Source organism: Myotis lucifugus, unplaced genomic scaffold, assembly GCF_000147115.1.
Source record: "Myotis lucifugus unplaced genomic scaffold, Myoluc2.0 scaffold_7, whole genome shotgun sequence".
NCBI classification, from domain to species: Eukaryota; Metazoa; Chordata; class Mammalia; order Chiroptera; family Vespertilionidae; genus Myotis; species Myotis lucifugus.
The window spans coordinates 13,242,341-13,269,209 of NW_005871055.1; the positions used below are offsets into that span (position 1 = coordinate 13,242,341).

The 26,869-nt window shown below is 41.4% G+C and overlaps 1 protein-coding gene and 2 pseudogenes across 2 annotated transcripts in view; 2 read left to right on the forward strand and 1 right to left on the reverse strand.

Moving 5' to 3' along the window:
- Positions 1-6,833, forward strand: part of LOC102427488 — a 7,627-nt pseudogene extending 794 nt beyond the window's left edge.
- A 9,075-nt stretch (positions 6,834-15,908) lies between these two features.
- Positions 15,909-17,536, reverse strand: LOC102434133 (annotated as a pseudogene).
- A 3,650-nt stretch (positions 17,537-21,186) lies between these two features.
- Positions 21,187-26,869, forward strand: part of SUCLA2 (succinate-CoA ligase ADP-forming beta subunit) — a 55,533-nt gene continuing 49,850 nt past the window's right edge. For both annotated transcript variants that reach the window (XM_023748881.1, XM_023748885.1), the window contains exons 1-2: positions 21,187-21,326; positions 25,319-25,499. In XM_023748881.1, coding sequence (XP_023604649.1) covers positions 21,237-21,326; positions 25,319-25,499 — 271 coding nt within the window. In that variant the 5' untranslated portion in view covers positions 21,187-21,236. The remainder of the gene's footprint in view (positions 21,327-25,318; positions 25,500-26,869) is intronic.

Below are 26,869 nucleotides of genomic sequence, written 5' to 3' on the forward strand. Positions count from 1 at the left end.
AGCCAATCAATGGTTCTCTCTCATCATTGATGTTTCTATCTTTTCTCCTCTCCTTCCTCTCTCTGAAATCAAGAAAAAAAAATATTTTAAAGAAAAAAAGAAGTGCTTAGCCTGTTGATACAGCATCGATGAACCCTATAGACTATTATGCTAAGTGAAATAAGCCAGATAGAAAAATACAGATATCACATGATCTCACTTATATGTGGAATCTAATGAACAAAATAAACTGACCAACAAAATAGGGCCCAAGGTATGGATGCATGGAACAGAATAAACAGATCTGTTATTCTGGGGGACAGGAAGAGATTAACCAAAGAGCATATAGGAATGTATACATAACCCATGGACACAGATAATAGTATGGGGAAGGCCTGGGGTGGGGAGGGGGTTGGGTGGAGAGGGGCTAAAAGGGAGGAAATGGGAGACATCTGTAATACTGTCAACAATTTTTTTTAAAATGCTGTGATCACAAAAGTAAGCAACCCTCCATAAATATCTAAAATGTCATAAACATTTCTAACTTAAAAAAAAAAAAGAGCCCAGCTGGCATGGCTCAGTAGTTGAGCATTGACCTATGAATCAGGAGGCTATGGTTCGATTCCTGGTCAGGGCATATGCCCAGGCTGTGGGTTAGATCCCCAGTAGAGGGCATGCAGGAGGCAGCCAATCAATGATTCTCTCTCATCATTGATGTTCCTATCTTTCACTCCCTTTCCCTTCCTCTTTCTAAAATCAATAAGACTTTTTTTTAAAGAAATGTACAAAGAGGAAACAAGTTTACCAGCCAAAGATAACTACTGTTAACATTTGCACGATATTTCCCTGAGTCCTTTCCTAAGACACCAGAAAATTAATAAATGTCTTATCTACTGCTTCTTCTTCCTTCATATAAAAAATAGAATAAAGTTAATTGGGGCCTGAATTTCTACCTTTGAATTTAGGTGAATACTAGTTGTACCTTCTTCTAACAGAAACAATCTCTCTCTCTCTCTCTCTCTCTCTCTCTCTCTCTCTCTCTCTCTCCTTTCCCTTTATTTCAGCTACTGCTCAGCCTCTACTTTCCCTTTCCCTTTATTTCAGCTACTGCTCAGCCTCTCTCTCTCTCTCTCTCTCTCTCTCTCTCTCTCTCTCTCTCTCTCTCTCTCTCTCCCTCCATCCCTTTATTTCAGCTACTGCTCAGCCTCTACTGTAATGTTGAGAATTCACCTTAGGAGAAGGCATTCTAGGTCACACTCCATTTCTCGAACAATGACTTTAGAAGGACAAGGGCACTTTGGAAAGCTGCTCTTGCGGGCATAGACTTTCAATTACTTTTGTGCTTTATGTCCACCTTTTTTCCACTAATGGAGGTTTGAAGTGCATATCACTGTTTCCTTCACTCATTGTCCTTCCATGTTACATCTCTAGCAACAGGATATTCATTCCCACTTTTAACAAATGTACTTCAAGAACTTGCTATCTGCTAGGGTCATAGTGCTGGACCCTAGGGATACAATGGTGAACAAGACATCTAGTCCCTGCCTTCACGCAGCTTTCAATCTAGAGAGCAGATAACCTCAGTTTTCTCTTAAATGAATGCTCATTTCTTCTGTATCCTTGGCTAATCCATAACCAGCCTTTCTCTACTACCCTTTCCACCTCCTTGTCTTAACTAAAATCTGACTCTTTCTGATGTTAGCACTTTTTCAGCCAAGTTCACAGCTAGCCTGTAGGGTGCATTTGACAAATTTGAATGACAAACCTTTTGGGCTGATGCAATCCATTGGGGCACAACATATAGAATGATTCTTCTAATGTGTCCCTTCCTCTAAGTTAAATTTTGGCTGTTAATGCTCTTATACTGACCTAACCTCAGGAACCAGCATTAGTTTGTGTCCACCTGGCTTATCATTTCTTCCAAACTGTTACTCCCTCACACTTGCAAAAACTTATTCATTACTAAGGGTCATGCCTTTTGACCAGCTACGTTTTCCCTTTCCAAGTCCCTGTCATATACCCACCTTATGGTTACACTTCATCATTCAATAAAGACAAATGCACATGACCCTCAATGTACTAGTATGACCCTCCAAAACTCCCTGACTTCCGCATCTCCAATGGTTTTCTCTTTACTTCTGCTACCCACTCCCACAGCCACATCCTGGATCTTGTCATCAATTAAAACTGCCATCTCCAAAATAAAAAATGTAAGAATTTTTATCTATAATTGAGTAGATAGGATATGGGTTGAGGTTTGGGGCTTATGCTAATGGTTGATGGAGAAGCAAAGATCATGCTAAAAAGGTGCAACCCTTTACTACTTTATGTGTATTAACTCTCACTCCCTTGATTTCATGCTTTCACCTTTTCATCATAATTTAAAAAAAAAATTTGTACTGCCCTGTGTAGCTCAGTTGGTTGGGTATTGTCCCATGCACCAGAAGGTCATGAATTCCCATCAGAGCAAATGCCTGGGCTGCAGGTTTGATTCCCAGTAGGGGTGTGCAGGAGGCAGTTTATCAATATTTCTCTTTCACATCGATATTTCTCTCTCTCAATAAAAACATAGTACTCCCAAATACATTACAGTTTTTACAATATTATTGACTATATTGCCTATGCTGTACTTTACATCCCATGAGACTATTTTATTACTTCCAATTTGTAAATCTTAATCTCTTCATCTTTTTCATACAGCCCCCAAACCCCTCTCCCTCTGGCAACCATCATTATATTCTCTGTATCTATGGGTTGTTTCTTCATTTATGTTATTTTTAAGATTTTATGTTTAAGTGAAATCATCTGCTATTTGTCTTTCTCTGTCTGACTTATTTGCTTAGCATAATGACCTCTAGGTTCATCCATGTTGTTACAAATGGTAAGATTTCATTCTTTTTATGGCCAAGTAATATTCCATTGAATATGTGTATCATTTATTCTTCTTTTTATTTTAATCCTCACTGGAGGAGATGCTTAGAAAGACAAAGAGAGAGAGGGAGAGAAGGAAATGTCAATGTGAGAGAGAAACATTGATCGGTTGCCTTCTGTATGTGCCCCGACCAGGGATCAAACCTGAAACCCAGGTATGTGCCCTGACTAGGAATCCAAATGGCAACCTTGTGTATGGGACAACACTCCATCCAAATGAGCCACTACAGCCTGGCTATACCATTTATTCTTTATCCAATTATCTAGGTACTAGAGGCCCGGTGCACAAAAATTTGTGCACTCGGGGGGCGGGGGTCTCTCAGCCTGGCCTGTGCCCTCTCGCAGTCTGGGACCCCTTGGGGGATGACCACCTGCTGGCTTAGGCCCGCTCCCTGGGGGATTAGGCCTAAGCTGGCAGTCAGACATCCCTCTGGCAGCCCGGGAGCCCTCGGGGGATGTCCACTTGCCAACGGGGAGCAGGCCTAAGCTGCAGTCGGACATCCTTAGCGCTGCTGAGGAGGCGGGAGAGGCTCCCACCACCACCGCTGTACTGACAGCCGTCAGCCTGGCTTGTGGCTGAGCAGAGCTCCCCCTGTGGGAGCGCACTGACCACCAGGGGGCATCTCCTACATTGAGCATCTGCCCCCTGGTGGTCAGTGTGTGTCATAGTGACCAGTCATTCCCAGTCTTTCTGCTGTTAGGGTCAATTTGCATATTACCCTTTTATTATATAGGATAGAGGCCTGGTGCATGGGTGCGGGCCAGCTGGTTTGCCCGGAAGGGTGTCCCAGATCAGGGAGGGGGGTCCTGCTGGGGTGCCTGGCCAGCCTGGGTGAGGGGCTGATGGCTGTTGGCAGGCTGACAAAGCCCCCCAGCGGAGACCCTCAGCCCATGAGGGTGTGGCCAGCCTGGGTGAGGGGCTGATGGCTGTTTGCAGGCTGGCCACAGCCCCTTCAGGGTAAGGGTCCCCGCTGGGGTGCCTGGCCAGCCTGGGTGAGGGGCTGATGGCTTTTTGTAGGCTGGCCACAGCCCCTTCATGGTGGAGGTCCCCGCTGGGGTGCCTGGCCAGCCTGGATGAGGGGCTGAGGGCCATTTTCAGGCTGGCCACACCCCCTTCAGGGTAGGGAGTCCTGCTGGGATGCCTGGCCAGTTTGGGTGAGGGGCTGATGGCTGTTTGCCGTCTGGCCACGGCCCCCAGCCACCCAAGCTCCCAGTGGATGCTGGCTGGAAGAAGGTATCTGGAATTTATTTATCTTCTATAATTGAAACTTTGTTGCCTTGAGAGGAGGCCACAGCCGGTCAGGGCAGGCAGGAAGCTTGGCTTCCTCCATCGCCGGGGCAACCAAGCCTCCTGCTTCCTCCAGCTCTGTGGCTGCCGGCCACCATCTTGGTTGGGTTAATTTGCATATAGTTGCTCTGATTGGCTGGTGGGCGTGGCTTGGGGCATAGCGGAGGTGCAGTCAATTTGCATGTTTGTCTTTTATTAGATTGGACTAGTAGCCCAGTGCACAAAATTTGTGCACTCGGGGCGGGGGGTCCCTCAGTTATTAAACATTTATCCGCACAACACTGACTGACCACATTGGTGGTGGTGATGGTGGTGGTGGTCTTGTCAGAATGTGTTATATTATGCAGATGAAAATCTATTTAAACAGATTTGATGTAGATATTTTCAAAGATGGAAGAATTGTCCCTGTCAACTATTTTAGTTGATTCATATCTTCAGTAATTGTCATCATTGCAAAGTTTTCAGTCCCCATATGGATTGTTGGATATAATAGGTCATGCGCTGTCCCTGTCCTTTGTAGCCTTTGTTACCTTAAGGAGGACTCTAGTTTTCCATTTATATGTTTAAGTACCAACCTTACTGGCTTAAAAATGTAAGCTTTTAACACTGCTCTCTCTGTTCTGTATCCTTCCGAAGAAAAGTGGAGTTGGGTTGCAGCACAGGAGAGAAATTCAGAAGGGGAATATTGAAGTAATGACTGCAGTCGGAGAAGAGGGAACCTGTTTCCCTGGCCACAGGTGCTGGCGCCCTGGACCACAGGGCTGGCAGCTTCTCCGGGTGGCTGCAGCCTGGGACCTCGAGCGGGTGGCTTGTCCGTCTCCTGGGCTGCAGCCAGCCGCAGGCGCTGGCACCTGGATCAAAGTTGGGCGGCTTCTTCTTCTGGGAGCTTCTTCTTCTTCTGTGCTTCCAGGGAGGGCAGTCAGTTATGTGTCATGCAAACATAGGCGTCACCCATCTCAGAAGCCGGGTGCGGGTCAGGGAAGCGGCTGCCCCCAACTTGTGCCTTCTTGCAGTCAGGGGCCCCTTCCCCTGGCTGCTGGCACCAGTTTTCCTCCAGCAGCTGGAACCCAGGCCTTTGCTCTTCGCGGGTAGGGACCCTTGCGGCAGGCTCCGCTCTCTGCTCCCGCCGCCCGGCTCGGCTCCCGGGGGCGGAGCCTGCGCACTGGTTTCGCTCTCCATGCCGGCCTTCGCTCGCTGCTCCTGCCCTGGGCCAGCGGTCGCTCTGCAGCAGCGTGGAGGGCTTTGCTCTCCGCTCCTGCAGCCCGGGTCGGCTCCGGGGGGCGGAGCCCGGTGGCGGCGGCGCGTATGGCTGCTCCTACCTGGGGCCAACGGGCTTTGCTCCATCACTTGGCACCGACATATGCAAATTAGCCATCATCTTGGCTGGCGATTAATTTGCCTATCTCGCTGATTAGCCAATGGATAGCGTGTCGGAGGTACGGTTAATTACCATGTTTCTCTATTATTAGATAGGATGGACATTTCGAATACTTCCATATCTTAGCTATTTTAAGTAAGGCTGCAATGAACATTGGGATGCATATATTCTTTAGAATTAGTGTTTTCGATTTCCTCAGAATGCCCAGAAATGGGATTGCTGGGTCATTTGGCAGTTCTATTTTTTTTTTTTTTATTAAAAATATATTTTATTGATTTTTTTACAGAGAGGAAGGGAGAGAGATAGTTAGAAACATCGATGGGAGAGAAACATCGATCAGCTGCCTCCTGCACATCTCCCACCGGGGATGTGCCCGCAACCCAAGCACATGCCCTTGACCGGAATCGAACCCGGGACCCCCCAGTCCGCAGGCCGACGCTCTATCCACTGAGCCAAACTGGTTTCAGCTATTTTTAATTTTTTTAAAAAAATACATTTTATTGAGTTTTTACAGAGAGGAAGGGAGAGGGATAGAGAGTTAGAAACATCGATGAGAGAGAAACATCAATCAGCCGCTTCCTGCACACTCCCCACTGGGGATGTGCCCGCAACCAAGGTACATGCCCTAGACCGGAATCGAACCTGGGACCCTTGAGTCTGCAGGCCGATGCTCTATCCACTGAGCCAAACCGGCCAGGGCCTATTTTTAATTTTTGGAAAAACTTCTATAGTGGCTGTACCAATTTGCAATCCCACCAATAATGTATGAGGATTCTCTTTACATCTTCACCAACACTTTTTGTTTGTTGATTTTTTTAATGATAGCCATACTGACAGGTGTAAGGTGATATCTCATTGTGGTGTTACTTGGCATTTCTCTGATGATTAGTGATGTTGAGCATCTTTTCATATATTTATTTGCCATTCATATATGTTCTCTTTGGAGAAATGTCTATTCAGGACCTCTGCCCCTTGTTTAATCAGATTGTTTGTAATTTTGTTGTTAAGCTGTGTAAGTTCCTTATATATTTTGATATAACCTTTATCAGATGTATCATTGGCCAGTATCTTCCTCCATTCAGTAGATTGTCTTATCAATTTGTTGATGGTTTCCTTTGCTGTACAAAAACGTTTTAGTTTGATATAGTACCGTTTGTTTATTTTTTTTCTTTTGTTTGCTTTGCCTTTAGGGGACATATCCAAAAAGATATTACTAAAAGCAATGTAGGAGAGTTTACTGCCTATGTTTTCTTCTAGGAGTTTTATAGTTTCGGGTTTCACACTTAAGTCTTTATATTATTACTATTATTACAGTGTTTTAAGGAAAAACAAGGCATGTCTAGAACAGGAGAGATGGCCTATTTAAGCACATAGCCTACTTGATCCTTAACAAGTCTAGTTGATCCTAACTGGCAACATTGGAGTAGCTTCTCTCCAGGCCAGACAGTTAGTGAGGGAGAACCAAATGACTGAAAAGCAGGCTGCGTGGGGTGACCAGGCCGGCAGGGGGGTTAGTGAGGGACATTATCACTTATGTCTTGACTAAGTTTCTTTCTTTCTGCAGAGTTCAATCTAGTGGTTCTCAAATTTGATCAAAGGCCCTTGGGGGTCACAAGACCCTTTCAGAGGATCTGTGATGCCAAGACAATTTTCATAATACAAAGACTTTTCTTTTAAACATTGTGTTGATATCAGCACTTAGGATCAAAAGCAATGGTGGGGCCCTAACTGGTTTGGCTCAGTGGATAGAGCGTCAGCTTGCAGACTGAAGGGTCCCAGGTTCGATTCCGGTCAAGGGCATGTACCTGGGTTGCGAGCACATCCCCAGTAGGAGGTGTGCAGGGGGCAGCTGATCGATGTTTCTCTCTCATCGATGTTTCTAACTCTCTATTCCTCTCCCTTCCTCTTTATAAAAAAATCAATAAAATTTATTTTAAAAAAGGCAATGGTGGGTAAACTGCTAGAACTTAGCAAGAATCAAGGCTGTGGCACTAAACCATAATGATAATCATTGAATTATTCACCAACACACGCACGCGCACACACACACACACACACACACACACACACACAAGCCCAAGCCAACTTTATTTAAGAATGTTCTTGATGAATCAGTATAAATTATTAATTTCATAAAACTCAACCCATAAGTACCTCTTTTTAATATTCTGTGAGATGAAATGGGATGTGTTTATAAAGTATTTTGTGGTGCAGTTGAACGAGGTTGGTTGTCTTGAGGAAAACTTAACTGTGTGATTGAGTTGTGACCTGAACTAGCTGCTTTTTTTCATGAGTCACCATTTTTTTACTTCAAATGACTGATAGACAAGTTATGGTTTTCTGACTTGGGTATTTGATGAACATTGTCTCAAAAAAGAAACAAAGCAAGCTTGTCTTTTCAAGGTAAACAATTTACACTATTTATTGCTAACATGATACAAATCAAGCTTTTAATTGGAAGTGAGAATTATGGAAAACTTATGGCAGCACCCTGAGCTGGACAGCTTCCCAGTACTCAACGGTTTTTCTTATGAAATAAGCGGTGATATTAACAAATGTCATTGTAAAAGTGTTTTATAATAATTATGTCAACATTTAGAATTGCTACATAACTCAGAGAACCGGTACTTTTTTTTTCAAATGATCAACACATGCTAGTACAAAATTATTCCTGGGTAAAGACTCATTCAACATTCACAGTAGACCAATGGATTTCAAAGTAACAGGATGAAAAGTTCATTGATATTGTTTCAGATTCAACATTGCAGCAAATCTTTTTTAGAAAATATATTTTTATTGATTTCAGAGAGGAAGGAAGAGGGAGAGAGAGATAGAAACATCAATAATGAGAATCATCAATCAGCTGTCTCCTGCACAACCCCTACTGAGGATTGAGCCACCAACCTGGGCATGCGCCCTGACCAGGAATTGAATCATTACCTCCTAGTTCATAGGTTGATGCTCAACCACTAGCCACACTGGCCAGGCTGCAGCAAATCTTTAAGAAACTACCACTGGTTGAGTTTTGGTACAGTATCAAAGACAAATATCTATAACTAGTGGCCTAGTGCACTGATTTGTGCACATTGAAAGGAAATTAATTAGAAGAAATATTCCACCCATGGCCGAAGGTGGAATCGCGGGGCCCCATGAGGAATTGGGCTCCCTCCTCTCTGGTTCTGGGATGCATCACACAAGAACCACTGCTGCCAAGTCACTGCAGCTTGGCAGCTCCTGCGTTGAGCATCTGCCCCCTGGTGGTCAGTGCGCATCATACCTATTGGTCGGTTGGACGGTTGGACGGTCGCTTAGCCTTTTACATATATAGATTATCTGAAAAGGCCAATAAAACGCTCCCTTCTTTCCTGAGTATGTATCTGCACATATTTTCCTCATATACTTCAACCAAAACACATATTCCAACAGATTCAATGTGGAAACAGATATGACAATCTTGCTGTCTTCTATTAAGCCAGACATTAAACAGATTTTCAAAAATGTAAAACAATGCCACTCATCTCACTAATGTTTTTTGTTTTGTTTTAGTGAAGAAGTATATTTATGCTAACATGTAATATGTTGTTATTTTTATATGTTTTACTGATTTTCATAAAAACATATAAAAAGTATATATATATGTTAACGTGTAATATGTTATTATTACTTTTATATGTTTTTATTGATTTTAGAGAGAGAGGAAGGGAGAGAGAGAGAAAAAGAGAGAAACATTGATCGGTTGCCTCTTGTACGCGCCCTGCCTGGGGACTGAACCTGCAACCTGGGCATGTGCCCTGACCGGGAATCAAACCAGAGACTTTTTACTGCACAAGATGATGCTCAACCAACCACACCAGCCAGGGCTTATGTTATTTTTAAAGTAAGTAGCTAAATCTAAATTTTCTCAGGTTAAATGAAAATTAAGATGGTATACTGATAGATATAACCACATAAACCAAAGCTTTTGGGGGTCCTTGACAATTTTCAGGGTGTACTAGTAAAAACATCCTGAGATAAAAAAAAATGTTTGAGAATTGCTGGTGTAACCTGCTTTATATATGTAACCTAGATTCTTTTAAGGATTATAACCTTATCTCGTTTGGAATTCTTAGTGCTTATCATGACCTGGGCAAAGGAGTTACAGCTCACACCAGCTGACAGTTACTATTCATAGAAGATAGAGTGGACATTGGGCAAAGGAGTTACAGCTCACACCAGCTGACAGTTACTATTCATAGAAGATAGAGTGGATAGTGAAGGATACATCACTTTTTTATCTTTCTCTTAGGGTGCTATGGGCCAAAGAGTGCAAGAGCCAGTCACCATGGCCCATAAGCCAAAGGGAAGCCATTTTTTCATATTAACAAGATAGATTCCAAATCATAAACCCAGCTGGAACTGTCCTAAGGAACTATTTTAGATGAGCCTTTCTAAACAAAGGAAGAATTTAAAGGCTTACTTAGAGTTAGGATTTAGGATAGTTTTGATATCCATATTGCAGTGAGGGTTAAATAAACCTCATTTTGCCCTTTTGTGGTTGTTGTTGAGTTGTTTGCCTTTTTATTTCCTTTTGGTGAACTTATAATATGTATAATTAATATTTATAACAAAATGCACCTTTATAGTTTATTATTGAAAAGGGTAAGATTTCGCCCTGGCAAGTGTGGCTCAGTTGGTTGGACATCATCCAGTATACCGAAAGTTGCCATTTGATTCCCAGTCAGGGCATATGTCCAGGTTGCAGGCTCGATTCCTGGTAGGAGGCATGCAGGAGGCAGCCGATTAACATTTCACTATCACATTGATGTTTCTCTCTCCCTCTTTCTTCCTCTCTCTCTAAAAATAATAAAAAGGGTTAGATTTATACACATTAGTCTATAATAATTAAATCAAATTTAAAGTTTGAATGGATTTATTTTCATTGTTCGGGAAACAAATTAATTCATTTATCAAGTAAGCTACAGCTTCAAAAAAAAAAAAGGTAGAAACACAGAAGATGCCCAATTAATTCAGGCATATGTTATCCTCTAGATCTGTTATAGAAATGATACTTCTCTTTCATTTGATGCATACATTCTATATACAATTCCTGAGCAATATTTAAGATGGCTGTAAACCATTTCTTTTTTTAAAAAAAAGTTTTTATTAATATTTTTAGAGAGAGAGAGAAACATTGATAAGAGAGCGGTTGGCTGCTTCTTGCACACCCCTATGGGCATGTGCCAGACCAGGAATAAAACCAGCGACCTCTTGGTTTTTGGGTCAACACTCAACCGCTGAGCCACATCAGCTGGGCTGAAAACCCTTTCTTGAAAATTTTCATAATACTTGGATCAAACACACTTTGGTTATAATGCATACATCCAAGGTTTTGTAATGCCATGATGAAATGTTCTGATATTTATCAAAATAAACTTTATAAAATTCTTGCTCAGTTAATAAAAAGACAAGAAATAAAAACAAAAAGTTTTCTTTACCAATTAGTTTCAAGGTAATATTTTTAAACCAAAAATTGATACATTCAAATCAACAATCTGGAAATTATCCATGTGCCTGGCTAACTTGCTGACTAGTTTTAGATTAATTTCATTCATTAATTCATTAAATCATTTAGTGAACACTTACTGAGTGTCCAAAATATGTAATTGACTGTTAAAGGTCTTGGGTGATGACAAAGGCAAAAATATTTGCACTTTTTGTTTTATATTCTAAGCATAATCATGTAATTCCTAAGTGGCTTATTTATTTGGAAACTTAGTACCTAGCAAATAAGAATAATGACAACAATGATAAGGAATGCATTTTGAGAGGTATGTTCCAGGCACTGTTCTAAATGCTACATATTTAGGAACTCATTTGATTCTCACAACACTTTGAAGTAAGTTATTTATCAATTACCCTCAGTTTGCCAATGAAGCACAGAGAAGTTAAGTAATTTGCCCAATGTCACATGGATTTCATGTGGTAGAGTGGAGATTGCTGCCCAAGTTGTTTGGCTTTGTAGCCCATGTATTTACCACTATATTGCACTGTTTGCTTTGGTGGGCATTGAATAGAATGAATGAATGAATGAATGAATGAATGAATGAATATCTAGTTTAGCTTTGCTGCATAGCCACAGATTGTATACTTAAAACTGGCTGGCAATCTTTCAAATGTATACCTCAAGAATAAGGGCCTCAAGGTATAGAGACTAGCATCACCACCAGAGGATGGGCAATATGCTCTACTTTTATTAGGCAATGTCATGTTTGCATAGGAAAGAGAACTCATTTTCTGTATGCAACTACTTCACTTAGATATGCCATTCTCCCCAGACATTCTCCCCATGCCATTCTCCTATAAAGGCAACATTGTTCTCTCTGCCAGATCACAGGATAGGCTGGTCAGGAAAGAAATGGTCAGTTGTAACGTAATATTCTGGTGTAAGTTTTCTGAGTTTGTTACAGAAACAAATGAGAGGAGTTTGGAAAACCTTGGATTTGAGTACACAATTGTAGTTTATCCTGTGCTGATTGTTGAGGGAATAGGAAATAATTTATGGGGGTTTATAAATTGATAGCACTTTAGCATAGAAAGAGACCCCAGAGGTCTCTCATATTACAGATTGGAATCTGAACAGAAATTGACCCATGCCATTATGGTCAATTACTATTTGACAAAGGAGTCAAGAACATATAATGGAATAAAGACAGTCTCTTCAACAAATGATGTTGGGAAAATTGGACAGCCACATGCAAAAAAATGAAACTAGACCACCAATTAACACCACACACAAGAATAAACTCAAAATGGACAAAAGACTTAAATGTAGGTATTGAAGCCATAAAAATCTTAGCAGAAAACATAGGCAGCAAAATCTCAGACATCTCTCATAGCAATATGTTTGCTGATAGATCTCCTAGAGCAAGAGAAACAAAAGAAAAAATAAACAAATGGGACTACATCAAACTAAAAAGTTTCTGCACAGCGAAAGAAACCATCATCAAAATGAAAAGGGAACCCGCTGTAGGAAGAACTTATTTACCAATGATACTACTCATAAAGAGTTAATTTCCAAAATATATAAAGAACTTATACAATTTAACAAAAGGAAGACAAACAATCCAATTAAAAAATGGTCAAAGGATCTGAATAGACACTTCTCCAAAAAGGACACACTAGTGGCCCATAGACATAGGAAAAAAATGTGCAATGTTACTGATCAGCAGAGAGATGCAAATTAAAACTACAGTGAGTTATCACCTCACACCTGACAGATGGCTACCATCAAAAAGTCAACAAACAACAAGTGCTGGTGAGGATGTGGAGAAAAGGGAACCCTACTACACTGCTGGTGGGAATGCAGACTTGTGCAGCTACTATGGAAAACAGTGTGGAGTTTCCTCAAAAAATTAAAAATAGCCCTAGCGGGTTTGGCTCAGTGGATAGAGCATCGGCCTGTGGACTGAAGGTTCTGGGGTTCAATTCCGGTCAAGGGCACATGCCCAGGTTACGGGCTCGATCCCCAGCTGGGGGTGTGCAGGAGGCAGCCAGTCAATGATTCTCTCTCATCATTGATGTTTCTATATCTCTCCCCCTCTTCCTTCATTTCTGAAATCAATTAAAATATAAACATATACCAGTATTTTAATTAAAAATGGAACTGCCATTTGACCCAGTGATCCCACTTGTAGGAATATATCCTAAGAATACCAAAACAGCAATCAGAAAGAATATATGTACCTCTGTGTTCAAAGCAGCATTGTTTACAATAGCTAAAATTTGGAAACAGCTCAAGTGTCCATTAGTAGATGAGTGGACAAAAAAGCTGTAAGACATTTATAGTATGGAATACTATGCAGCTGTAAAAAAAAGAAGGGCCACTTATCCTTTAAGACAGCATGGAGGGACCTGGAAAATATTATGCTAAGCAAAATAAGACAGTTAGAAAAAGACAAATATCACATGATCTTACTTACTTGTGGAATCTAAGGAACAAAATAAACTGACCAACAAAAAGGTTCAGAGGCATAGAAGCATGGAAGAGACTGAGTGATCTCAGAGACAAGGGGGACCGGGAAGGGGAAGAGGTTAACCAAAGAGCTTGTATACCTATATGCATAGCCCATGGACACAGACAATAGTGTGATGAAGGCCTGGAGTGGGGTAGGGGCTGGATGGAGGGTTGCAAAAGGGAGAAATCGGGGACATTTGTAACACTGTCAACAATAAAAATATATATTTAAAAAAGAATCTGAAGCATAAAGTGGTTATTTGACTGCTCGATGGTTATATTGCTAGATAATAGGAAAAAAATGTATTAGCATTGCCACCATTCCCTGAATCTTAAAAAAAAATTACTATTTCCTCTTTAGACTCCTGGTATAATTTAACAGAAGACAAAGATCAACATGGAAGGATATCTCCTGGAAGATTTCATTTTCCTATAGTCAAAGAATATGAAAAAGAGCCATTCTGGATAGCTGAGCTGGTTTCAAATGTATGTATTTGTGGCAAACACATTCAGCTCACAAGGAAACCCTTCTCCTAACACATCACTGTACACTGTTCTAGTTTTAGCCTCCTCCTAATGCCATGCCCTCATTATATCAGGGTGGGGGGTGGAGGAAAGACCTTAACCCTTCTTGCTGTGACTTCTACCCTTTAGAGAGAGAGAGAGAGAGAGAGAGAGAGTGTGTGTGTGTGTGTGTGTGTGTGTGTGTGTGTGTGTGTGTGAATTTTTGACATTGTATTTTCTTAATTACTAACTCACATATCTGGTTTTACCAGTCATCTTGCTTCTTGGGTTTCTCTACTATTTTCCATGTAAATCCCCAAATTAACTTGCTTTTAACATTGCCTAGGACAGCGATTTCAACCAGTGTGCCACTGTACATTGATGTGCTGCAAGAATTTTAAAACATGCAAGACCTATTTAGTCAGGGGCATTGACCTCTTTTCCCTTAGATTGTCAAACACAACAATCGTCGTTTGGTGTGAATGAGTCAAAATTATACCTTTTTTTGGGTCAGATTGGCAAAAACTTTATTTTTTGGTGTGCCACAGAATTATAGTAATTAGTTTGTGGGCCATGAAATGAAAAAAGCTGAAAATTGGTGGCCTAGGAGAAGGACAAAGAGCGGTAAAGACAATAAGAGTGGAGTTATTTATAACAGGCAGCTCTGTTTAATAACTAAACATGATTTTGTGACTACTAATTTGTACTTTTTAATTCTTTCACCTTTGTGAAAGAACCAGCCTCCTTCCCTCTGTCAACCATCAGTCTGATTTCTATATCTATGAGACTGTTTCTATTTTGTTTGTTAATTTATTTTACCCTTTAGATTTCATATTTAAGTGAGAGCATATGGTATTTGTCTTCCTCTGACTTATTTCACTTAGCATAATATCCTCTAGGTTCATCCATTGGTAAGATTTCATTTTTATGGCTGAGTAATATTCCATTGTATATCTGTACCACTTCTTTTTTATATACTGGTCTAGTGATGTGGGTTGCTTCCATATCTTGGCTATTGTAAACAATGTTGCAATAAACATAGAGATGCGTATATCCTTTCAAATTACTATTTTGGGTTATTTCACAACTATTTTGAATTGGTTTTATTTAATTTTACAGGAGCCTGGTTGGAGTTTAGTATGTAATTAAGTCCAGTAACAATTCTACAAAAATAGACATACAATGACAGAATTTCTTCAAAGCAACTAATAATTTTGCATGAAACATGCATTAACTGCCACATGTTGGCCACAATCAGTCTCTACAAGAAGAGATAGTCCAAGTCAATAAGAAAACTAGTTGTGAATAAAAGGTTTTTAAAAAGAGAGATTTTCTGGTTAATATAAAAGAAGGAAGAGTACCTTTCATTAAACTAGCCCTTGAGCACTGGATGATTTGTATTATTGTGTTGCACAGTATTGTGTCACCTCTGAGACCTGGTCCTGACCTGTCATAAGAAGTAAGTAACTTTCTGGTAGTTAAATAAAACATTTGAGAGGTTATAAACTTTCAGGACACAAAGGTCCACTACTTGTGTAACCTTGTAAAGAGGGTGCAGAAATCTTGACTTGGAAGAGTTCCCAAGCTGGGGATTGCAAACATCCTCTAAGATACCCTGAGCTTTCCAACCTAGCCTGTTTACCATTTTTCTAGAAGGCCAGTCCAGGCCACACATGCATCTCCTGTGACCGTAAGACCTTCCAGCTCCATACATCACTCTTCAGGAGGATCTGTAATTAGGTGTGATGCAGAAAAACACTGGATGGACCATTTCTTTGAGGCCTTGACTTCCTGTAGTTCTCATTCATCTCATCCAGGAATCAATGGACACTTGTCTAAGTGGCGGCCTGTATGAGAAAGCTCCATACTCCACTCTGGCTGCAATAATACTGCATACCATCCACTCTTCTCTTTTTTTACTGAAATTCTTCAAAAAACTGTGGGATATCCTTTCTCTTTGCAACCATGCCTTCATCAGCAAATCTCTTGAGATAGTCCTTAAGTTTAGTCTTAAGTCATTATATTCACAAATGAGTTCCACTTGTTGAACTCTGTTAATGCTGTTAAGGGTACCCATTAAAGGATTTGCCTTGTCAGCTGCTTGGTCAACCTTGCCCTTGTTTTCATAAGCCAGAACTGTATCATATTCATCTGTCAGGAATAGGACATCTAGATCTCCATACATTTTCATACGCCTTTGCAGGAACATAACTTGCTATGCCAATTTAGAGGCTAATAGGTGGCAGTGTCTCTCTTTATAAAACATGGGTTTTTTTCCACATTTAACCTAATTTTATTCATGCTTGCCTTGGGATGGGGAATAGATCATTCAGTAAAAATATATAGTAAAAATAAAATATGTCTTACTATATACAACTTTTAAAGTACAATAATGATGTGCCTTACTTCCATGCACATTTGTCTAACGTTACAGTTGTTTTTTTTATTTTTATTGTTGAGGTTATTACAGATGTTCCTCTCCCTACCCCCTCTCTTTGCTCCCCTCCACCTGGGTCCTACCCCACCCCAGGCCTTCCCCTCACTATTGCCTGTGTCCATGGGCTATGCATATGTACATATAAGTTCTTTGGTTAATTAAAACACTTAGTTTTAACCTCCTGAAGTCTGCAGCCATACTGTGATTCTGTGTTGAGACATTGATTCTCAAACACTGTCTGGAGGTCAGCTTCAGAAGTGGAGCTGGTCCGTGGTTTATTAGTCTGCTCTGCTTTAACTTCCTTCACAGCATCCTTTGTATGTTATGGAACATCCTCTTTGAACGTAATACCTTGATGATCTTCATTTTCAGGTTTGATAACTTCCTGATTACCTGTTCCATCGACATTCAGCACTAACCCACCATCCTCAGCAGATACTTTGGTTACTGCCAATTGTGCAGCATAAGCCCATGAGAAAGAGCAGCGTTTCACACAAGCCTGGCAAACCATTTCTTAGAAATAACCTACTCTCAGGGGGAATGGCACTTCCATGGAACCAGTCTTCATAGACTACATACTGGATCATCTCATCTGGAATTTCATCTTCAGGATAAGGTCTCTTACAAATGCAGTACAATCCAAAAAAGTTGTCATTATACTTATTGCCAGAATTTATCTTTGCATTGTCAGGAAATAATTTGCATTCCAAATTTTTAAACTTGCTGTTTCCACAATCACAAGGAAAATTTATTTTTGTGAATAGCTCAAATAGTTTATGACTTCCATGACATTCAAGACTGCAAGCTAGGCAAATTCCTGCTTGGTTCTTCTCTCTCAGGGGTGCAGGTACTAACTACAGGTATATAGTGCTTGTCTCTTTATTGAGCTGCAAGTAGGAACACTTCTTGGGGTTGCTGCCACCCAGTGTGGCTCATCCCTCATTTTCCAACTCTTTCTCGACCAGCCAGCGATACCACGGGCTCCAGCTCCCACTGCTGCCCAGCGTGACCCTCAGCTCCAGCCATCCTCAGCTGTCACGGGACTGCAGCTTTGCTCTAGTGGAGGCAGGAAAAGAGACAACGAGAGGCGTGGCTTTGAGTTTCTTTTATCTAAAAGTGGAATTGGTGGGCCATAAGGCAATTCTAATTTTAATTTTTTTTGAGGAATCTCCATGCTGTAGAGGCTGCATCAATCTGCATTCCCACCAACAGTACACAAAGGTACACATTATATTTACCCATAGTTTTGCTTGCCATGGTCTTCTTTCCTTTCTGATGTTCCAAGGTTTCTTCTTTGATCTTTTCCCTTATGTTTAGAGACCTTCTTTTAGGTATTAAGTTCTCTGATGACCAATTCTCTTAGTTTTCATTCATTTGAAAATGTCTTGATTTCTCCTTATTCTTGAAGAATATTTTCACTACATTTAAGATTCTGGGTTGCCAGTCCTTTTCTAATCAGGACTTGAAATTTATTGTGCTATTTTCTTCTGGCCTAAAAGATCACTGATGAGAAAATTTAGGTCATTTGAATGTTTTAGCCCCTACAGGTAAAAGTCATTGTTCTCTGATTGTTGTCAAGATTTTTTATTTGTCTTGGTTTTCAGAAATTTAGTTATGTGTCTGCAGGAAGCCACCGCTTGCCAATACTGTTATGAGCGTGCACCAAGGAACACGGGAGGCCAATGGACCTTGTGCGTCAGCAGGGCTGACACTAGGCACTGATTGTTCGCGTTGAGATAGTGGTGGCTCGAAGCAATTTCCTGACCTGATAGCCTCCAAGTAAATGTTTACTGGACCTTACTGATCTTTACTGACCTTTGAGACGGTCTGTCTGGCTACCTGTTTGCCGTGCTTTACTGAGGGCAAGATGTGTATCTAAAACTGAATAAAAAGCGGCGAAGGCTAGGTCTCGGTGTGTCTCTTCAAGAAAGAGACTCCACCTGGCCCCCAATGCCTTCTAAATTGATATTTCTTGTATAGTATTTCCATTTGTGAGTCAGCCCCTCCTTCAGATCCTGAACCTCGCCGCGAAGGTCGCGGTGTGTGTCTTCTGTGAATTTCTTTGACCTGCTTGTAGTTTGCCCAACTTCTTGATATATAAGTTTATGTCTTTTGTCAAGTATGGAAAGTTTTCAGCCATTATTTCTTTGAGAACTCTTTCAGCCTTATCTTCGTTCTTCTCTTCTTCTGGGATTCTGATGACATGAATATTGAATCTTTTTGTTATAGTTCCATAGATTTGAGTTTATTTTACTTTTCAGTTTATTTCCTCTCTATCTTTATTTCTATTCTTCTATCTTCCAGTTCATGGATTCTTTGCTCTGTTTCCATTCTGTTATTTAGCCCATCATTGAGCTTTCTTATTTCAGTTATTATATATTTTTCAGTCGTAAAATTTCTATTTTTTTATTGCTGAGGCTTTCAATTTTTCTATCTGTTTTAAGCATGTTCATAATTGCTCATTGAAACATATTTATCTTATTTAGCATTGAAGTCTTTGGCAGATAATCTAACATCTGTATGGCCTCTGTGTTGGCAGGTATAGATTTTCTTTTTTATTCACTTTGAGATTCTGGTTCTTCGTATGATGAATATTTTTAAAATGAAACCTGGAAATTTTTGTATTATGTTGTGAGAATCTGTTTTAACCTGATTTTTTTTTTTTTTTTTTACACTGCTTTAACAAGAAAAAGGGGGAAGTGCTGCTTAGGTACAGTCAGGTAGAGGTGGAAGTCCAGTTTCCCCTCTTGGCCTGGGGGGGGGGGGGGGGTTTAATAGGTGAGTCATGGAAAGTGGCAATCATGATTATAGCTTACATTTGCATAACATTTTCAGGTGCTTTCACTTACTTACCTTACTTGTTCCTAACTATAACCCTGTCAGATGGTCAGGGGATTCATTATTAGCTGTATTGTGATAGGCTCAATTATGGCCCTCTGAAAGATATTTAGTTCCTAATCCCTGGAACCTGTGAATATTACCTTAGCTAGCAAAAGAACTTTGTAGGTGTAATTAAACCGAGGACCTGGAGATGGGGTGATTATTCTGGATTATGTTGGACCCTTAATGTACATGTATCCTTATAAGAGAAAAGATTTGACAGAGAAGAGAAGGAGGCAGAAATTAGAGTAAAGTGGCCACAGCCTAAGGATTACCAGTAGCCACCAAAAGCTGGAAAAGGAAAGGAACAGATTTTCCCATAAAGCTTCCAGAGAAGTGTAGCTGTACTTATACCTTGAATTTGGCCAGGTGATAACAATTCAATTTTGGGGCTCCAAAACTGAGATTTTTAAAGCCGCCAAATTTGACACCAATTTTCACAAATGTGGAACTTGAAATTTCAGACCAAACAGCTAGCAAGTGGCAGAGCTAGAATTCAAATCCAAGTTCATTGACTTTAAATCCAATGCTCAGTCATGGTGACCGCCTCCTCCCTTACTGAACCACCACTTCCCCCACACCCTAACACCCCACTCTCCCTTGAAACAGAGAGGATAGTAGAAAGAGTAAGACAGGAGTAGTTGTCATCTTTGGGTGTTCATTAAAAACAGGGGAACTTTTACAAAATACCACTGTAGGTTCCACTCCAGACAACTGAATTATATTCTTCGGTGGTGGGGCCCATGCAAAGGTATTTTTAAAAGCTCTCCAGTAGTTCTAGGGTGCAGCCAAGGTTGAGAACCAATGGTGCCTTGATGCCAAGTTCATTCATATGTTCATGTGTATGAGAACCATGACTATTTTCCTAGCCCACCTCTTCCTAGATTAAGGTCTTGCCCACTGACACATTTTGAAGCCCTATGTCCAGGGCAGAGTGGGCGTCTAGTCATTTGTCCAGTGGTCAGTTCCTTGGTGGGGCACACGTCCTATCAGGGTTTTCAATGCACAGTGTGTGCATCTGATTAATCTACAGAACTCTACGAAATACAGATGTCCTGACTCCTCTCCTCAGATAGAGTCTGGTAAAGGTATTTTTTAGAGAAGCTACCCAAGTAACTCCGGCGTGCGTTTTGCATTGATAACTAGTGGCGACCCTCTTTTCTTCTAGCGCAGGAATCGCTGTTTGTGCGTGTTTTTTCCCTCACCCGAGGATATGTTTTTATTGATTTGAGAAAGAGAGGGAAGGAGAGAGACATCGATCTGAGAAACATCCACCCGTTGCCTCTAGTTCCCGCCTAAGGAGGATGAACCCGCAACCTAGGTATGCGCCCCCACCAGAATGGAAACCTCAACCTTTTGGGCGTAGAGGACGATGCTGGGACCAACTCAGAATTGTGCTGTTTTACTCACCACTGTATCCCAAGGGCTCAACTTAGTGTTTGGCTCAAAGCAGAACTTCAGTACTCATATTTTGAATGCAGCCCACCTTACATATGAAACATCTGAGGCTCAGAGGAGTGAAGATTGCACAGGTGGAGACGCTGGTTGCCCTTCCATTACATTTCACTAGGAAATATACAGGTGCTTTCTGGCCGCAAGTCGGATATTGAGGCTGCGGTGCCCAGTTCCAAAGGTCAAAGTGTGCTTCACACCCGCCCAGTCCCGCTTCTGCAGCGCAAGCAGTTCCTGCATTTGCCTCTGCAGGGCGTGCGGCCGCGGACGGGTTAACTCCGGGCCCGCCCGAAGGAGGGCCCGAGGGCGGGGACGCGGCCGAGCAGCGGCGTCGCCGGCCGCCTCGCTCCGCTGCGCCTGCGCAGGCGCCGAGGGGTCGGGGTCGGACGCAGAAATGGCGGCCTCCATATTCTCCAGCCGGCTGCTGGCCGCCGCCACCCTGAGGAGCCACCCGCCCCGGGCGGCGCTGCGGGCCGCCGCCCAGGTATGGAGCCCCGGCCTGCTCTGGCCGTGGAGGGTCGGTAGGAGGAAGGGCGAGGCGGGCGACTCGGCTCCCGTGGGCGAGGCGTGCAGGGATCCGAGGCCCGGCTCGGGGTCACTTCTCCGTCGGTGACATTGGTTGACACGGGGCGCCCGCCGGGGAGCGCTGGCTGCCAGGACGCCGAGCTGGCTCCGTCCGTGAGGAGCCCGGCACCCCGGCGGCAGCCGCTCCCCCAGTCTCCGAGGGTCTGCAGCCGCGTCTCCCGCCTCCCGACCCCGCGGGGCCACGGCGTCGGCGGCCGGCTTCGGGGAGGGACGCGCCCTTGAGACGAACTTTGTGTTCCTTGGGGCGCCGTGGGCTGGTGCCCTCGCCAGGGCCGCGGTGCTCGCTGACTGGGCTTTTCTGGACGCGGCCGGGCAGTTTGCTCCCCGCCCCGTCGCCGTGTTTGTTCATCGTGGTAATAAGATGGTGTGTGCTGGGTTTCCAATTGGGGAAGTGATCTTCGGAGCACTTCAGCTTTGGATAGATGATAGCATAATGGCCTCAGGTTTTGTTTGGCTTTTTGAGTGTTTACCGTGTGCCAGGCAGTCTTACTAGGCTTTTCAGCAACACAAAAGGGAGCCGGCTACATTAGCATCATTGATGAAGAAACTGTTGCCAAGAGAACAGGTGATTTGGGTTGGGCCAGGACGTAGGTAAGGTCAAAGCTTAGCTTTAATTCCAGAACCGAATGGCTCCAGAGCTTGTGTGCTTGAATCTGCTCTACAGGGTTTTCCAGAACATAGGAATTGGCCGATTCTTTTCAAGGATAAAACTTGTGGAAGGGCATCATTGGCTTTGTAAGCCAGCTATGTTCTGAAGTAACTCCTCAGACGTGCCGTAAATGAATCGATTTTAACCATTATTTTTCTTTTAAAAGCTATTCACACTTTCAACCTACAGGTAGTGAGTTCCATGAGTGTGCTTCCTAATAAAAGTGTTATTGTTTGGTCTTGAACTTTCTTGTGAGTTGTAAAGGGTGCTGTCTAGTTTTTAGAATATATTTTCATCCTAATCATAACCTTTAGCCTTTTGGAAATTCCTTTGTCAGCCTTGGTGTCTCCATATGGAGATGCCTAATCTATTGTCTTAATAGCATCTCTTCTACTCTCACATTAAGTAATGTAGCTTTAGAGTTTGGAAGGACCTCAGTGGTCTGTCCCCTTGCTTTTGAAGATGAGGACACAGAGGTGCAGTCAGGGTCTTAGAAAACTTTTTCAAGACCACACATTGAATTTAGCTGGAAAGGATTATCAAAGTATTTTAGAGTGGTATAAATACTTAATAAAGTGGTATAAAAGCTATCAGCAGTATCCTATGTGTACTACTAATTCTTTGTAAATATGTGTTTGAAAGAAACCATACAAATTTACAGAAGTCTCCTCTTATACATGAGCGATACGTTCCAAGACCCTCAGTGGACACCTGAAACCATGGATAGTACCAAACCCTTATATATATTGTTTTTTCTTTTATACATACACTAGAGGCCCAGTGCATGAAATTCGAGCACTGGTGGGGTCTCTAGGCCTGGCTGGTGATCAGGGCCTATTGGGGCCGTCTCACCCAGGCCCTATTGGGGGCTGGGCTGGCTGGGGCCTGCAAGCCGGAAGGGAGGGACTGGGGGAGGTTGGCTGTGGGAGCGCACTGACCACCAGGGGGAAGCTCCTGCATTGAGCATCTGCCTCCTGGTGGTTAGTGTGTGCCATAGCGACTGGTCGTTCGGTCATAATGGTTGCTTAGGCTTTTATATATATAGATATCTATGATAAGTTAATTTATAAATAGGCACAATGAGATTGACAACAATAACTAATAGTACAATAGAACGGTTATTAAAAAAAAAACACGTAATAGCAGTTAGGTGAGAGGTTTTGGAGCCAGTATTAAGTAAAATAGGAGTTACTTGAATGTAAGTGCTCTGATACCATGGCAGATTTGATAACCAAGATGTCTACTAAATGACTAATGGGCAGGCACTGTATGCAGCATGGATATGCGGGACAAAGGGATGATTCACATCCCAGGCTGGATGGAGCTGGACAGTGTGAGATTCATCTTGCTACTCAGGATGGCAAGCAATTCATTCATTTATTTATTTATTTATTTATTTTTAGAGGAAGGGAGAAACATAAATTTGTTGTTCCACTAACTTAAGGTTTCATTGGTTGATTCTTGTATGTGCCCTGACAAGGGATTGAACTTGAAACCTTTTGGGTGTAGTTGGCTAGCCTTCAACTGTGTATTGGGAAAACGCTCTAACCAACTGAGCTACCCAGCCAGGACTGAATGGCGAGCAATTTAAAACTTAAATTGTTTGTTTCTGGAATTTGCCATTTAATATTTTCAGACTGAGCTTGACCATTAGTTTCTAACTGAAACTACAGAAGGTGAAACCACTGTGGATAAGGGGTGACTGCTGTGCCAGTTAAGGGAATTATTTAGAAGGAATGTATTACAGTTGATGTTGCAGATCAGTTCTCTGATATGATACTTGTAGGCTATTAGATGGAGAGATCCTTGGAGAAAGTCTACTGGAGAGTGATCTCTGTGCCAACACCTTTGGGAGAGTGAAGAAAAAAGGGTTGAATAAGAGGAAGAAGTAAAATTGTGCAATTGCAGTAGGGGCCTCTGCTGTTACCACAGGAGATCTGCAACTAAGATGATCTTTCTGCATTGTCACAAATTGGGGTGAGGTATCAGATTTTTATATCCCTCCTTTAATCCCCATTGACCAGTGATTGGATGCAGGCTGCCAATATAAAGGAGGTGTGACTTTGGGTTAGGATGCTCCAATGACAGGACTCATCAGAGAGCTGCCACAACCAACACTCCCAGCAGCTGGGGCAGTGAATGCCTTCGTGCTGAAGGGAGGATCTGGACAATACACCACAATATCTAATACAGGGCTTTGACTCTTTATAAAACAAAACAAAACAAACAACCACATATTTTTTATTGATTTCAGAGAGTACGGGGGAGGGAGAGAGGGATAGAAACATCAATGATGAGAGAGAATCATTGATCGGCTGCCTCCTGCACACCCCACATTGGGGATCGAGCCTGCAACTCAGGCATGTGCCCTGACCAGGAATCGAACTGTGACCTCCTAGTTCATAGGTCGATGCTCAACCACTGAGCCATGCTGGCCGGGCGGCTTTGACTCTGGAGTGTATAAAAGAGTAATGGTACCAAGTCATTCAATTAATCACATACCTAGTGCCAGGTAATTTGTTAGGTGCTAGAGCAGTGGTTCTCAACCTTCCTAATGCCACGACCCTTTAATACAGTTCCTCATGTTGTGGTGACCCCCAACCATAAAATTATTTTTGTTGCTACTTCATAACTGTAATTTTGCTACTGTTATGAATCGTAATGTAAATATCTGATGTGCAGGATGTATTTTCATTGTTACAAATTGAACCTAATTAAAGCATAGTGATTAATCACAAAAGCAATATGTAATTATATATGTGTTTTCTGATGGTCTTAGGCGACACCTGTGAAAGGGTCGTTCGACCCCCAAAGGGGTCACGACCCACAGGTTGAGAACCGCTGTGCTAGAGGAATGGTGGAGAGAAGAAAGTTGGGAAGGATTTTTGGTTTGTTGGGAAGATAAGATTGGTTTTACATCTACTGAATTTGGTCTTGAGGTAGAAATGCTTTGAATATCTTTAGAGATATGGTAGTAAAACTCAAATGAAAGATAAGGACTAGAGATGATGAGGAAATAGTTAAAACTAAAAGGATAACATTTGACATTTAGCTGGCAGATTAGCTTTTAATTTCAAATTGTAATTTAGGTACTGTGAATGTTATATTTTATTTAGTGTAATAGGTTTATTGCAGTTATGAAGAACCAAGTACTATATAGAGACAAAGAATTTTGAGAAGGTGTTTTTAATAAGAATAACTGCCAATTTAGTATCATATAATTATATCCCCAATTTCTTTAGGTTCTGGGAAGTTCTGGATTGTTTAACAACCATGGACTCCAAGTACAGCAACAACAACAAAGGAATCTCTCACTACATGAATACATGAGTATGGAATTGTTGCAAGAAGCTGGAGTCGCCATTCCCAAAGGACAAGTGGCTAAGTCACCAGATGAAGCTTATGCAATTGCCAAAAAATTAGGTACTAATTTTAAAAAACTCACGCTACCTTGACATGGCAGCTCTGATAAGATGTGAACTGTACTTTTGGTTTAATAACAACTTTTAGTTTTTATTTTATTAATAAAATAAAAAAATAAATTTTATTTACTTAAAAGAGAAGGCAGAACTTATGATTCTTGACATTCTAAAATTATTATGAACTCCCATAGTGCTAGTGACTTAAGAATCACTTATGTTGGCATTAGGAAGCTGAAGTCCTATTTTTAGTTGGAATATAATGTATTGAGAAGGAAATTATACTACTCCATAGTTTAAAAGTATTGTGGCTGTGATGATTCTTCAGGGAATTGGTGAAGGATAATCTTGCTGTTTATGTGATAGTGAAGAGAGGTCCAATATCCTCCCTCCCTTTTATGACATTAAAAAAGAAGGGAGCCAAAGGGGAAAAAAGAAAGTCGAGCCCTAGAATGTAAACTCTATGAGGGCTTCTTTGTCTAATTTTGTTTACTGATATCTCCCAAACTCAGAGAAGAGTAAGAGTACCTGACACTTAGGTAATCAGTAAATATTAACCTTTGTTAAATGAATTAAGCAGTTTCCTATGTTTATTAGTAGGTCCTTTTATTGATAACAGAAATCTTCGTAGCTTATATTATTTGAATTTAATCTCTGAATTAAAAAATAAATTTTGACTAGAAAATATGCTTCAGTTTACATTTTTTATAATTTAATATGAGAACTTAATAATAACTAAAATACTAGCTATATAATGCATTTTCTTTTTAGCAGTATTTAAAATTCCACCAATATCTTAGTGGGTTAACACAATTGATTGCTCTTTTATGTGCCTTTGATTAATATGGCTTACAACATGCTTTGGTGAAGACTTTGTTTTTATTAACTTCTTAAGATATGGAACATTAAAAAAAATTTTTTTTAAGTTAAAGTTTTATCTAGGTTTGTACTTACTTGTTTCTAGAATGGGTTTTGTTTTTTTCAAAAGTGAAGGCATGTACAAGTTTCTAATGTTGTATATTATAAACTATGTTTTTTAAATGTGATTTCTTTGACTTGAAAGCATGATTTTTCATTTACAGTATTTTTTTGTTAATCTGAAAAAAATTCTTCATATTACAAGCAAACTTCTTTTTATTTAGCAGAAGCCTTATAAAAGTTCAATTAATGGTGACCTGTAGTTTGAACTTGCACATGGTAAATGATGTACCTCTTTTTTACCTTTGAAACAATCTATACTAATAAAAGGGTAATATGCTAATTAGACTGGGAGACCTTCTGGACGTCCTTTTGGACAAAGCCATGGTGGTGGGGCGAGGCAGAGGCGGTTAGGGGCGATCAGGCCAGGAGGGGAGGGCAGTTGGGGGTGATCAG